Source organism: Budorcas taxicolor, chromosome 12 (genome assembly GCF_023091745.1).
Source record: "Budorcas taxicolor isolate Tak-1 chromosome 12, Takin1.1, whole genome shotgun sequence".
Lineage (NCBI taxonomy): Eukaryota > Metazoa > Chordata > Mammalia > Artiodactyla > Bovidae > Budorcas > Budorcas taxicolor.
Genome location: NC_068921.1, coordinates 73226182 through 73241761, shown reverse-complemented (window position 1 = coordinate 73241761; position 15580 = coordinate 73226182). Strand labels below are relative to the sequence as shown.

At 39.9% G+C, this 15580-nt stretch overlaps 1 protein-coding gene across 1 annotated transcript in view; it reads left to right on the top strand.

Moving 5' to 3' along the window:
- LOC128057774 (cilium assembly protein DZIP1-like) overlaps window positions 1-15580 on the top strand; it is a 46263-nt gene that overhangs the window by 20084 nt on the left and 10599 nt on the right. Inside the window, exons 8-13 of the mRNA XM_052650276.1 lie at window positions 26-166; window positions 627-675; window positions 2148-2204; window positions 4479-4535; window positions 9807-9866; window positions 14360-14502. Coding sequence (XP_052506236.1) covers window positions 26-166; window positions 627-675; window positions 2148-2204; window positions 4479-4535; window positions 9807-9866; window positions 14360-14502 — 507 coding nt within the window. The remainder of the gene's footprint in view (window positions 1-25; window positions 167-626; window positions 676-2147; window positions 2205-4478; window positions 4536-9806; window positions 9867-14359; window positions 14503-15580) is intronic.

The following is a 15580-nucleotide window of genomic DNA, read 5'->3' as shown; positions in this document are numbered from 1 at the left end:
GCCTTTCTTCCTCATTTTCTTGCAGCTCCTGTCACATATAGAGAAACTTCGAACTTCAATGATAGACGATCTAAATGCAAGTAATGTCTTCTATAAGAAAAGGATAGAAGAACTAGGGCAGAGGCTCCAGGAACAGAACGAGCTGATCATCACTCAGAGACAGCAGGTATTTTGGTGTATATATATATATATATATATATAGGCACCATTTTTCTGAAAAAAGTGCAACTTATTTAAGAACGTGTCTTTAGAGCATTTGTAAGTTGGATAAGATGAAGATAGAATATCTTCCCACCTCCTCACTCCCCGTGGTTTGTCCAAGTCAATAAAATAATTTTTTTAAGTATTTTTGAAATACTATAGAGCAATCAGATTTATTCAGTTAAAATTCAGGATAAATGTGAAGGCACCTAAGGATTGCTTTCGCTAATTCCTTTGAGAAGCAGGTGAATCCAAATGCTGCTTTTATAAAACGTTTGTCTCCATGTCATTAAAGTCCACATGTCCTGTGTCTTTGGGGCATTTAGTGAAAAGGTTCATTTACTGAGCCGAGTATCTGTTGACCATCCAGTACATCCCTGTCTAGTTTCAAACATGGATCGCTGAAAGACTGTTCTTCTTTGCAGATTAAGGAGTTCACCAGTAAACCGTTAAACAGTGTCAGTGAACCCAAAGGTAAGTGGACCAGGATCCCAGTGCTGAAGGCAAGGTGGGCCATCCTAACCGTGCGCTGAACGTTGGTGAATGTGGGACTGAGACGGTTCATGGGTGCTAAGATGACGTTCCTCTAGTTATTTTGACTTGGGAGCTCTGTTACCACAACCCAGAGAGTTGAAAAATTTCAATTACCTAATCTGTCATCAAATGGTCTCCTGTCCTTTTTATCAGAGTATTGTTATGCACATAGTATATGCTCAGTAACTGTACCCCTGGATGAATGTGCAGTTAGATGACTTAGGATTAAAAGCGCAGAGTCCAGAGGCAGGCTGGGTTCAGCTCCCATCTCTTTGTAGCTTTGTGAACCTCTGCCCCAGTTTCCTCAGCTCAGAAGCTGGAATATTAGTAGTATTTACATCATAGACTTGTTATGAGGATTAAATGGGAAAACATGAAAAGAGCACCTGTTAAATACTCAGCAGTGTTGGCTATTGTTATTGATAGTAAACTCTTAATTAGCCTAAAGTGCTATGGAGGCTTGATGGGCAAGTCTATGTTATGGTCTGCTGGGGTTGAGGGTTTGCTCTAAGCATAGTGGGGGGATATACAGCCTACTGAAAATAGTAATGATAGCCACCCATCTCCACAACATTCAGGAACTGGTCTAGAAGCGGGACTGGGAGTCAGAAGTACAGAGTCTCCCATCCTAGCATCAAGTTTGCCTTCTGCCTGATTGCCTTCTGAGTGGTCCCAGTCTTGGTTCCCATCTGTCTCAGATAGTAGGGCATCTTTTGTCTACTTGAGGGATGCCAACTGGGAATTGGGACTGGGTGTATGGGTTGCATTTCCTCCCTGTTTCTGGGGTCATGAGAAATGCAGGCATGTCTTGGAAATATTGCAGGTTCAGTTGCAGACCACTGCAATACAACCAGTAATCACAATACAGTGAGTCACACAATTTTTTTTGATTTTCCAGTGTATATGAGTTATGCTTATACTATACCATAGTCTATTAAGTGTACAATAGCATTATGTCTAAAAAATGCACATATACTGTATTGCTAAAAATGCTGTCACCTGACAACGCAGTGTTGCCACAAACCTTCAATTTGTAAAAGTGCAATATCTTCAAAGTACAATAAAGTGCAGTAAAATGAGATTGAGCTATATGTTGACCTAGACACTTGCTTTCCTTGTTTTAAGATCAAGTTTTGGAAAGGGTGGCTGTAACTTCTCTTGGAATAGTTACAGTTCAGATAACTAGGAAAACCTGAATAATTAGAATAAATATTTGAAAAATAATTTTAGGAAAAAGTTAACTTTTAAGGGATTTATGTTAAGCATCTTTGTTGCATCTTTGTTGTAACAAGTCGCTACATGTTGGTACATTTCATGTATTGTATTTTGGGGGAAAATATTAGGATGTACACTAGCAAAATATAACCCATAGCTTGTGGGTTTTGTTATTAATTTATCTTTTTTTATTTCAGGGAATCTTTTAACCTGGCAAACTTTTGAATCTAAGCCAACTGCCCCAACTGTACCAAGTAAGTTTCTATAATAGGCTCAGGGTTCTAAAGATAGTTTTAAAGTGCTTAAACCCATATATAACTTCTACTTATTCTTTTTAGAGATGATTCTTGGAACATCAGTGTGTCTGGAGATTACATAACGATCTATTTTGATTCCTGACATGACCTGGTTCTAAAACCCACTATAATAAATGTCCGTGTGATTTTGTGGTGGTTTTGGTTAGCCATACCTATTACCTTAACAGTTTGCCTAATAAAAGAATGGCTAAAAATTCCTTGGCATCACCCCAGGGCGTGCTCTGGGTTTCCCAAGGCAAAGCACTGTGACGATGTGACTGTGTGTCGTGACCACCACATTTTGGCATCTCTGAGACCCCGTGCTGCAGGGTTTGACCCAAGGCCCCTGGGTCAGTCACTCACAAAGTCACAGCACCGCAGTCTTCCAGAGCTGTCAGGATTTGGCTAGAATCCAAAAAGACATAATCTGTACAGTTGAGAAATGCATGGATTGTCTTCTTCATATTAGTTGAAATATTTTTTTTTCCATTCAGGAAAGCATGTGAACAGGATCTGAATACTAAGGGAGGGCCTGCCCTGAGGCCGGGCACGGAACGCCATGCATGTGGGCCCAGGACTTGTAATGATGAAAGGACACTGATGAGCATGTTTGGGAACTGGGCACAATTGACTAGAAAGCGCTGATGGTTTTAAATGCTCAACTGCTTCTTGAGGCCTGTTGATGTTGGTCCTGGAAGCTGAAGAGGTTGAGAGATGCTGAGGAGGAGAGGGCAATTGAAGTGCCAAGGGTAGAGCTAAGGAGAAAACAGAAGCATTTCAGAGAAGTATGGAAAAATTACAAGACGTTCAATTACTGTTGTTTATATTTTAATTATACTTAGCACAATATTGGAATAGTCGTGCTAAGTTGCTTTAGTTGTGTCTGACTCTTTGCGGCCCCATGGATTATAGCCCACCAGGCTCCTCTGTCTATGGGATTTCCCAGGCAAGAATACTGGAGTGGGTTGCCATGCCCTCCTACAGGGGATCTTCCTGACCCAGGGATTGCACCTGCATCTCTTAGTCTCCTGTATTAGCGGGTGGGTTCTTCCCCACTAACACCACCTGGGAAGCCCATTGAAACAATAACATGTTCCAATAAAACTTTATTTACAAAAACAGGCAGGTGTTGGTGTGTCTTATAGACTGTAGTTTGTCAAACCTGGATCTAGCTTAGCAAGTTGCAGATAGGTTCGAAGGCCATATTTCCAGAATCGGTAGCAGTTTACCCATAGTTAGAAGTTGAACACTTTCACACTAGCCATTGTAAAGATGAAATTTTATGCCTACAGGGGTAGCTGGGGCTTGTGACCATATTTCTTAGATAGGATTAAAATTAAAGATCTGTTTTTAATAAGCTGTGGAAAGAGTCAGTAAAGACAAATAGTTGAGAGAGGAACCTCAGATAGAAATTTCAGTATTAGAAGAAAGGCTGTGGAATCTAATTTTCTGAGATATTTTGATGTAAAGAGTTTTCAGTCTTACTTGAATCAGGTATATTCTTCCAAAGGCTGTAGCTGAATTAATGCCTTTAAAAGGCGTCTTTCAGCCCAGTGATTGGGGTAGTCTTATAAATTGGTTTATTGTACATGAATATTCATAACAGCATTATTCTTAATAGTCAAAAAGTGGAAAAAGCCCTAATGGCCATCAACTAATGAACAGATAAATAAAATGTGGTCTATCTACAAAATGGAATGTTAGTTGGCCATAAAAATACATGCTAATGCTGACACATGCTTCAACATGGATGAAACACGAAAACATGATGCTAAGTTAAAGTAAGCGGACTACAGAAGGTCACATAACGAATTGTAGGATTCCATTTATAAGTAAAGACCAGAATAGGCAAATCCATAGAGATAGGAAGTAGATCCTTGGTTGCCCGGGCCTGCAGGGAAGGAGAGATGGGGCTAATAGAGATGGGTATTTGGGGAGGTGTACATGTAATGAGTATGTTCAAAAACTTGAGAGTGGGTATGATTGTACACCTCTGTGTCTGTATTAAAACCCACTGACTTGTATATTTGAAAAGGGTGGCTTGTATTTCAAATTGTTATAAATTTGGTTTAGGTTAGTTGGTGCTATCTTTGTCATTTGAAACATTTGTTCCCTCATGATCTGTATATTAATGTACCTTGACTAATTTGATAAATACTTAGTTTATCCTCATGTTCAGATGTTGATGCTGTATATACAGGACCCTGTAATTACATTTTTATGCTTTTTCAGTGAATGCCCCAGCCCCCCAGACACTGGATGCGAAGTCGAGTCTAACAATGGCACATGGTAAGTTTCAGCAAAGTCTCAGCGTTTTATATACAGTTTCCACCTGAGTTAGATAACTTATTAACTGAAAAGTTCTTCTGTGGGGATTATTTATGCAAACAAAACATTTTGATGAATGCAAAACAGTTAATAAAACTGCAGTCTTCCTATGTAATGTTACTATGAACTAGTCAAACCTACCAGTCATAAAGTAGAAAATGTCTCTATTGCTGGGCTCACAAGTAGAGATTTTTAACTCTGAGTAGTTCTTGGAGCATTTGTGATTTTTGGTGGGAAGTAGTAGGTATCGGGTAAGAGGGTGACTTTCCTACTAGACCAGCCAACCAGCACATGCCACAGGGCATACGTGATTGTTTGTATAACTTTCAATGTGGCAGCTAGTCACCTTTTTTAAGCAAACAGTTTCAGGGATTGGTTGAGAAAATCTAGAAAAGACATGTGATGGAAACCAAAGGAAAAAGTAGGAACCCCTGGATGAAATTGCTGCCAGGATCCAAGTCTTGGAGCAGGTCACAGGGTAATAATTGTTATTAACATGATCCAGTAGACAGGGTGAATATTTATAAACATATTTTTATACAACTAAGGTGCTAGCAGTTTTTATGGTATGTTTTCGATATATTGTTTTCCTGTGGTCTGCTGTGTGTTAAATGAATTAAAGTGGGAGGGGGACCATCTTTTTCCTGTCTTACCTACAGATGTTTCTGGAATCTAATGATTACTTCATTCTACTTCTCTATTTAGCCTTTTACTTTGGACTTAAATCCATGGCCAGTTGAGTTGGACTTTTTGTCTTCAGAAATATTGTGGTTCATGTATGATGGCCTTTGGTAATTATTCTCTTTACTCACTGACTGATTGATGAAGTGTTTACTGCCCCTGATTTTTTTTCCTAAGATCATTTCAGGGGGATTGGTTCCCTTGGGCATGTGTTTATAATACATAATGCATAAATTCTTCACATATTGGATGTTATTAATTTCAAGTGTTTAGAACATGCAGGGTTTTTTTCCCTTTGAACCAGTAACAGAGATAAATATATGAATATATTCAATACGAATTATATACGAATATATGAGGAAATCATTTCTAACAATTATTGTCTATTCATATTATTTATGTCAGGTTAATATCTCTCTGTTGCCTCCTTTTTTAGCGTTGATTTTTATAAGGCATTGCTGGCTATTTCTTTTTATATGTCAACATGTGTTTTAGTTTCTTTTGTTTCTCCTTTGTTATTGCTAGCCTCCTATCTGACATTATATGAGGGCTGTGTTTTCGTTGTTTTATATTTTTGGCGCCCGAGCAGGGACATGTATGGTAGGCATGGAATGCTATCTGGGGCTGATTCCAAGGTCCCAACAAGTCTGATGTTTTAGAGCATCGTGTTCCATGTGGATCCTGCCCTGCCCAGGCGGGGGCTGCATGAATTAGCCATGCTCCCTTGCTGGCATCTGCTGTGATTGAAATGCTCATTTTAAATGCCAGCCTGGCATGAGGCCCACAGCCCTTGGATTGGGATCAAAGCTGATTTGTGAGCATCTCAATGGTTAGGAGTGAGGAGCCGGCTTGGCGGGGGCCCACTGCCCCCGCCCCCAGCCGTGGCAGCTTCCCCAGGTGCTGGGGGTGGGGCAGAGGGTTGGAGGGGACAGGGAGGGTTGGTCACGGATTGCACAACATTAATTAGTCCAGCTTCCTCTCTGTCTTTCCTTTTGTTCCATCATAAACCTTGATGAGGTCCTTTACCATGAAAAATCTCATGATTACTCACCACCTGAGGTTGGGTTCCCCGAGACACAGGCTTCAGGGTGGAGGTTTGCAGGTGAGATTTGGGCACTGCTCTCAGATGACACCCGTGAGAGAAGCAGGGTTGGGTGTTAAAGGGACGTTGATCCCAGAGGCAGCTGCAGTAGAGGTCTCAGCAGGTCTGACTGGGAGTTTTAGAGGTGGGAGGGGCATTGTGGAGTTGTCCAGAGTCGAGGTGAACAGTTATAAGATATGCATTGCCCTAGGGAGAGGGGTACTGGCTGCTCCTTTCCCCTGAGACAGGCAAAAATTAGCAGCAAAAGGTGGCAGGAGAGCACTGGATGTGAATTATTGGTGCCGATGAACTCATTGACAGAGTGGGGAATGTGCAGAAGAAATTGGAGGGATGCTGGTTGAGGTTGCTTATGGCAACCACTGAGTGATGTGGTTTGGGTCGTTCTTGCGGCATTTCATAGCTGCTGAATGTTCAGAGACTGAGCATGGCAGGATTGGAGAGCTGAGCTGCACGAAGAATTCAAAGAATCTGAGCTGGGAGATCAGTTGGTGATGTTAGACATAGTCTGAGAGATTCCTAGTCTGTCCTTGAATGGTCTCCTCTCCTTTGTGACAGGCTTCCCAGGTGCCTCAGTGGTAGAGAATCTGCCTGCCAAGCTGGAGATGTGGGTTCAGTCCCTGGGTCAGGAAGATCCCCTGGAGAAGGAAATGGCAACCCACTCCAGTATTCTTCCCTGGAGAATCCCATGGACAGAGGAGCTTGGCGGGCTACTGTCCGTGGGGTTGCGAAGAGTCAGACATGACTGAGCAACTAAGCAACAAGAGATTCCTTACCTAGGGATTGGGGTTATGGTGATGAAATGGGAGGGAGTGAACACAACAGCTGTTCTATGGGATTGGTGAAAAGGCTGTGTGAGTGATTGGGGAGCAAAGGAGAGAGAAAGGCCAGAACATGATGAGCTCAGGTACTGGCTGGGCGATGTCTGGAAAACAAACCAAATGGCATCGGTGGAAAGGCATTGGAGCTTCATGGCCAAGAGCCTGGAGTTTGGAAGCAGCCTGGATTCATGATTGAGTCATGAGACTGTAGACTTGGGTTTCCTTGTTTGCCAGATGGGGAGAAGAGTCTTGGCTACTCCACTGGGCTGTGGTCAGGGTGGATGAGCCAAGGCCTTTGGAGCAGAAGTCGCTGAGCATGCACAGGCTAAACAGTAGCTTCTAGGGTGGGGCGATCAAGTCCAACAAAGTCAGCCAGTGGAGAAAGGGCTGGGTGAAGAACTGGGGGTTTTTCTTCTGGAGGTAATGGTGGGAGACTGACATAAAGATTTTTCTGGAAGCCTCTGAGCATTTCAACTCTTACCCTGGAGGTCTCAGCTTATAAAGCATGAGGATGGCAGGCCTCCCGTCCCAAATTTGGGATATCAGCCTGCTTTCGGTGCTCTGGGGTCTGGTCAACCTCACTTCCTCAGCCTTTATTATTGTAGGAGCCCAGATTCAGGAATCTGTCCTTCCCCTGCCTTCTGCATCACTGTAGGAAATGTCAGATTTTGGCATTAATCCTGACTCAAGAAAGATAAATCATAGGATTATCCCTATAAGTATGTATATTATGATATTGTAAGATTTTATAAACATTTTCCTCATAACTTTTATTTTTGTCTTTTTCAGAAATTACAATAAAATATAAACTATGTGACTTAAAAAAATGAAATTAGCTATCCTTTTAAATCTCTGTTTTCAGCAGTTCAAATTAGGAAAATACTTGTGTAACCTTACTTTTTTAATTTTTAAACTTCTTATTGAAGTATCGTTAACATATAACATTATATTATTTGCAGGTATACAATATAATGATTTGATATTTGTATATGTTGCAAAATAATCACCACGTCTAGTTAACGTCCACCACCACCCATAGTTACACATGTATAACTTTAAAATCTTGATGCTGAATAATAAATTCAAAAGCACATTTGTGGTGTTCACCACTTGTGTTACAGGGTTCAAATCACATGCTCCTTTGTGGTGGGGCCGTGTTTATGTTTCAGAATTAAAGTGGAATCCTATTTACTGATACACTGTGTGCTGACAGTTCATTTGAAAGTAGTTTAAAATGCATTTCTCCCATATAGTCAGTGTTAGAAATGTTGAGTATATTGCTGAACTAGCTGTAAGAGCCTAGTTATAAACACTTAAACATAGCTATTATATATATGTGTGTGTTTATATATATATTTTTATATGCTTAAAATAGAGTACCATAAATACCCTTTAATAAATTAGAAGACCTTCAGAGTAGGAGGTAGTAAATCTGAGATAATACATGCAAAGCACTTAGGTCTGTGCCTGGAAGCCCAGGGAGTAATTGTTGGCCACTATTACCCTCCCCAGTCACCCACCCTGGGGTCTGGTGGTGGAATGAAATGGCTTCCGTTTGTGGGGGCAGGTGGACAGCTCTCTGTTCAGGAAACCTGTGTCAGCCTCCAGGCTGAAAATGAGTGAACCAGGCACCTCCTAAGCCAGACTTTTGGTTGCATTTCCCTCTGTGCCTAATGCCTGACTGCTGTGGTTAGTTAGACCGTCAGCCAAATCCTGCCCTCCTCTTCCCTCTGCTGATGATGGGGTTTGCTTTATCCATGCTGCCCCAGGTCTTCTTGTGTGTGCACGGTGACATTTCCCCAGGAAGTCACCCAGAGACTTCATCTCCCCTGTTCACTCTTCTGGGGTGGGATTGGGAAGAGCCCACCTTCATCTGTCATCTGTTGATGACAGCTTTACCCCGTTGATTCTCTGGGAGCGCATGAAACGTTGTTTAGGGACACAGAGGTGTATGATGAGAGTGGGTCTAAGTCTTCCTGCTGATCCCAAGAGACCTCTCCTTGCCCTTCTACTATTCTGGTCCTTCTACTCGAAGGCCCTAGGGCTAACAAGAAGTGGGAACCCCAGGGCCCTGGGAATTTTTTATGTTTTTATGTTTGGAAATTGAAATTGTTTCGATAATTTTCTATTTAGCTACCTGATTAAGATATAAGGAAAAAAAATATTTTTTTATATAAGGAAAAATATAGATACAAAATATAAGGATATAAGATATAAGAAAATGTATATAAGATATAGGGAAATATATATATATTATATAAGGGAAATATATATGTGTCAAAAATATTTTTAGGGATAAGTGAAGAAGAATTTTTGCAGTTGTGTCCTTGTGCCTTAAAGAAATCATGTCTGGCACTAAGGTGATGAGCAAGAAATTTTAACCTAATTATTTAAAAATATAATTTCCTGAGAGTGAAGTTAACAGAAAATATATAGAAAGGGCAGATACTGTGGAAAAGTAACCAACTTTAACTGACTGCCTTGCCTTAACCTTTTTTTCCCATTTCAGGCCTGCTATTTCAGGCCTGGTTAAAGTACAGTGGAACAATGTCTTTCAAAATTGTTTGAAAGGAACTGACTTTACTTTGCTGTTGTCCTGTCTGTGCTATTCTTATTTTTCCTCATTAATAGAACAGGCATTCTCATCGCACATACTGGAACCAATAGAAGAACTTTCAGAGGAAGAAAAAGGTAACAATGAGCTTGATCAGGGTTTATACCTGCATCAATCACATTTAGATGCTAAAACCCAAGCTTTGGAAGTACTTGAGTTTTATTGTAGGGTATCAAAATTAGGAAGGCATTTATGTTTGGATTATATTTCCAATCTGTCTGTAGTATTCTGGCATCCTGTTCCCATAATGTGCTGTTATAGTTCCGCCCTGCCTTACTGTTTTTTTAGCATATGAGTAAGAAATTTTCTATGTCAGGGAACTTGAAAAAAAAATTTAAGCCACATGTCAGTGCCAAGATTTTCTGATCAGGTGAAAAATTGACACAGTTGTGTGCCAGATTATATAAAAATATTAATACCACAATAGGCATTTCTCATACCCTGAATCTACCAAATGAATAAGTAAAGTGCCCATTTCAAAAATTGTTTTTAATAGCAAGGAAGGCATAATGTCTAAGCTCTGAATGTGGAATATTTACATGCAGAATATCTCAGTGGCAGAATTTGAGAGCTGTTACAGGTTTGGGGAGTTAATTAAAGTTATTACTGCTTCCTCATTTTATTTGGCAGTAATAATAAAAATTATTTCCTATCAACTAATTTTTAAAGTTTGTGAATGTTTATTTACATTATTAATAATATTTTCTAATGACTTAGAGATCCTAAAACAGTTATATTTGGATCAGTTTTTCATAATTTTCTCCTTAGTAATGCTTTACCATATTTTACTTCTTTCAGTTAGTTCAGTTCAGTTCAGTTGCTCAGTCGTGTCTGACTCTTTGCGACCCCATGAATCGCAGCACGCCAGGCCTCCCTGTCCATCACCAACTCCCGGAGTTCGCTCAAACTCACATCCATCGAGTCAGTGATGCCATCTAGCCATCTCATCCTCGGTCGTCCCCTTCTCCTCCTGCCCCCAATCCCTCCCAGCATCAGAGTCTTCTCCAATGAGTCAACTCTTCGCATGAGGTGGCCAAAGTACTGGACTTTCAGCTCTAGCATCATTCCTTCCAAAGAAATCCCAGGGCTGATCTCCTTCAGAATGGACTGGTTGGATCTCCTTGCAGTCCAAGGGACTCTCAAGAGTCTTCTCCAACACCACAGTTCAAAAGCATCAATTCTTAAATTGTTAATATTTATATGGGCTGTGGTTGTATCATTTTTGTTAGGAAGAAAAGTAAAATTATACATTGTAACATGTAAATTCTTAATGTTATAACTTGTGTGTTCTCTAGACTTGTCCCAATTTTTTTTTTTTGTATAAGGATACAGATTGAGAAGGGACTAAATCAAGCATATCTGTAACATCTGCATGATATTTTTTCTCATTTTACTTGCATGTAACATGCTTGCTTTTTCATAAGTATCATTTAATGATGTCCGGAACACAAGATCCCTCATTCTTGGAAGAATCCCAATGAAAATGTCAGGAGGTTCATAGATAGGGTCCAAAATTTTGAAACTAGTGTCTCCAATTACATAGTTCATACTGTTTAAAATGAGTCAGCTAGGTTCTAAGAGGACTCCTGGTTTGTCCATCATCACCATTTCAGTTCTAGGTTTCACCCACTGCACATTCTGCCTGGGCTTCTTTTAGCTTTCTTCTACTTCAGACAATGTAAGGTTTGCGTTGCTGATGGCAAACACCATCATTGGCTGTTGCCACATTTAGGGAGCAGAGTTGGGAAACTCATCTTTGCCACCCACCATGTGTTCAGACACAGCTCTGGTGGAGATGGGTGAGTGCTGAGGACCACTGGGATGAACTGAGTCCCAGCGCACTATTACAGAAACCAGTGACTACATCTTTCTAGTGCCTCCGTGGAGCCAGCTGGCTAGCAGCAGGCTAATTGCCATCAATAAATTCCTCTGCTTGTACTAACATTTGCAGACAAATGCCTGTGCAGCTGAATTTTGGCAGTGATTTGCAAAAACACTACAGCTTTTTACCAAGAATTAACTCATCCTTTGAGGCAGACTTGATCTCACTTCCGTTGGATGGTAGAATGTGAGGGCCAGGAGGGATCTCAGGGGTTATTTTATTTTTCAGAAACCTGGAACACAAGGGGATTAGGAGCTTGCTCCAGGTCATTGAGTTTAATTAGTGACAGTGGCTGGGACTAACGTCCAGGTTTTCTGTTTTCCATGGTTTAATGCAAAGGACAAAGTGATGGAAGAAGGCAAACAGGTCCAGCCTTTGCAGGACTGGCTGGGTGGCCTTTGGGGAATTCTCTACCTCTCTGGTTTTAGAGTCCTGTGAATAATGAGGAAATTGAGTACTAGACGATCAAGTCGGTTCCAACTCAGAAATTCTGTTGTGTGTTGCTTTTTGTTTTGTTTAACTGCTTGCTTTGCACTACAATTATTTGCTTACCATGAATGGTATGGTGCGTTAATGAGTCTGATATAACTGATTACATGTATGGGCTATTATGCGTTAGCCTGGCCATCTGCTTGGGCATGCTTTATGTTTTTTAATTAGAGGAAATGCAGATTTCTAGAATAGTTTGTCTTGATCTTGGTGAAACAATATGTGCTTTACCTAAAAATCTTCAGTTCTGATCGTCTTTCAAGTTATTCATTTCACCTTTACAGAAAAGGTTTATCTTTATTATCTTTTCCTATCTATTCTACCTTCTTTCTCTCGCTTTTGTCTTGCCAGCCCCAGGCTCATAAGACTTCATCGTATAAAAGTTTTTCTAATTATTCACAAATGACTTTCCAAAGTGAGCACCCACTTACGAAGGAATTTAAGGACAGAGGGAAATCTTCCATCATTTGGGGGAACTTAGGCATCAAAATGAACTTGTCATCAGGGCTGAAGGTGAACTTGGACCAGCCAGCAAATGAATTCAGTTACCTCTGTCAACGGCCTTGCAACTCTTCTAGACTGTGGCCAGTCCGTTCCGGGTGTTGCTTGACCCCTGCTTGTGGCCGCATGTCCCGGAGCCTCTCTTCAGACTGTGTTTCTGTGTTTTTTTTTTTTTTTGTATCTGAGATGCTGGCCAAAGAATTATCTCTGCCCTACTGAGACAGGAGGTGCATCTATTTCAATAGTAGCTCTATGACTTCCAGGCTCTCTCTTGGTACTTCTTTTTGCTTTCAGCCCTGGACAGTTGCAGACTTGATGGCCAACCAGCAGCCAAAGTCAGTGGCAGCCCTGTCTGCAGTTAAGCCCTCTAGGTTTTGATGGACTCAGTTCCTAGGGCAGAAGTTCTTTTTTTTTTTTTTTGTAGTTTCAGAATATTGGGAAAACAGCAGCATAAATGCTGAGAATATAAAATTTAAGATTACATCTGACTTTTATCCATATCGACCCATATAAAATTTCATAATTTTGATTTAGCGAGCCATGGTAGCAAAGTGTAGAAAAGCATCATCATGCAGGCTTTTCCCTCCTACTTAATGGACCAATAATAATGTGGCTAATTTTGCCTGAAATTTGTTAACAATGGAGAGAAATATTCTTTACTGTTGGAATTGAACTAGTGTTTAGAAAGCATCTTAACCAAAAGGCATGTTGTTAAGATATTCTGCAAATCCACGTGCCATGGGAACCTAGAAATCCCATCTGCTGAGGCCGGTGAGACCTTGAAAGAGCGGAGTCTCTGTGGGGACCTGCAGCCCCAGACCTGGACAGTGGAATTTGGTGCCACTTTCTTTGGGTGAAATGCTTTTGTTAGGAGAACAGGCTTCAAAGTGACAATAGTACCATCATCACCTTCTCCAGATCTGCCTATGGTGTTCACTAAGGGTCTGAACTGCCCAGCACTGAGGCTGTCTCCTAAGCCTTCATTTTCCTTTGACACAAGCACTCGGTTGTTCAAGGTCATACAGTCCTGCCCCTTTCTCCAAACCTTCTTAAACTAGACATTTTTTTCTAGAAGGAAATAAAAGGAATAAGGAAGGACACATTGAGAGACTCTCTCCTGTTATTTTTTGTTTCAAACTTTAGGTTGTTTTAGACAAAATATACTTTTCCTAAGACTTTTGTTAATTTCTTTTACATTTTAGTAAGTATTTTGAGAGAGATCATAATCTTCACATTTTGAAATTTTATGTGAACTTAATATCCACTAAATTTATTACATAAAACTTAATTATTTAAAAGAAATAAGGCTTTTTCTTCACTAGATGAAACCTAAATTCTAACTGGATTTAGGAGAGATGATTTCTTTAGAAAGTAGTAAAAATAATTTTAGGATAAAATGTTAAACTTTTAAATATCTCTAGAGACTTATTTCTCACATTACTTATCTAGCTATAATTTGGTTGAGTAATCAAGAAAAAGTCTTTGAAGATCCTGAAGTTTTGAAGCAGGCTTAAGATAATTTTAAAAGCTATAATACTTAAGGATTATATATAATGCTGAATGACTAAAATATTCAAAGACTTGAAAACATTATAAATGCTTGCTTGCTGTTTAGAAGTTGTGTTTTGCCATTTTCTGCTTAGAGGTTTGATACATTTGTTTAATTCCTTTTTACACATTATAAAAACCTTATTTTAGGAAGAGAAAATGAACAGAAATTAAATGACAACAAGATACATATAAGGAAAACTTTGAAGAATAACCCTTCCCTCACTAAGGAAATAAGAACCGTCTTGGAGCAGAGTTTGGTGGAGAAACTGGAAACCTTGGGAATTAATGCAGTAAGTTCACTCACTTTGGGAATATTTACTGGTTTAGTTTTATTTTGTTTTCTAAATAATAAATGATCAGAGAAGAGGAGGTGGCATGCCAGTTCTGTTACATTTGGAGACCAGAGCCTAATGCAACATGATTCATTAAACATTTTGCTGGCATTCACCATGTGCCTGACACATTTCAGAGAGCTTTCCCAGTGTTAACTTATTTAAACGTAGAGATTGATCTCTGAGGTAAGTCAGTTCATCTGCATTTTGCAGAGGTGAAGTCACTGATGCAGGTCACACGTTAGTGATGAAGGAGCCAGGATTTGCCTCTAGGCAGTTGCAGAGCTGCTTACATTCTGATGTTAGCTCTAAACTATGTCTATTACAAAATCAGCAGCACTTATTAAATGAATGGGTGAATGAATTATATTTCATGGTGTTGCCAGATTGAATGGTTGCATACATAAAATACAAAACCTGAATTGAACAACTTGAATTTATATATTCCTGTTTCTGCGTATGAGTATACATATTACATGTGCGTGTGTGAATGTGTAATGCAAAATTATGCGTACCTGTGTGCGTGGCTTGTACAATTGTGTGCACATGGACATGTGTTCATTGTGTACATGCATGCATGTGTGTTTATGTGTGCAGATGCACGTGCTGTTTGTATATGTTGATCTGTGTGTATATATTGTGTATTCATGTGTGCATAGGTGCATGAATCTATATGCATACATGTGTATATGTGTATCTACACATGTGCATACATTTGTATGTATCTGAATGTAGGTGTGTATACAAAGATGTGTATTTACAGATTTGTATGTATGTGGGGTGTGTGTGCATGATCTGTAACTACCATCCAGGTCAAGAAATCCATCATTTCCAATATCCTAGCAGACTCTGTTTGGCTTTTCTAAGTCGATATTGCTCCGTACTCCCCAACCAGAGGCAGTGGCTATTCAGATTTAGTTTCGTTTGTTCTTAAACCTCATATGAGTGGAATCCTACACCGTGTAGTATTTGTGTCATTTGTTTTGCTTATGATTTTTTCTTTAAGATTCATTCATATTATTTCATTTCACAGTAG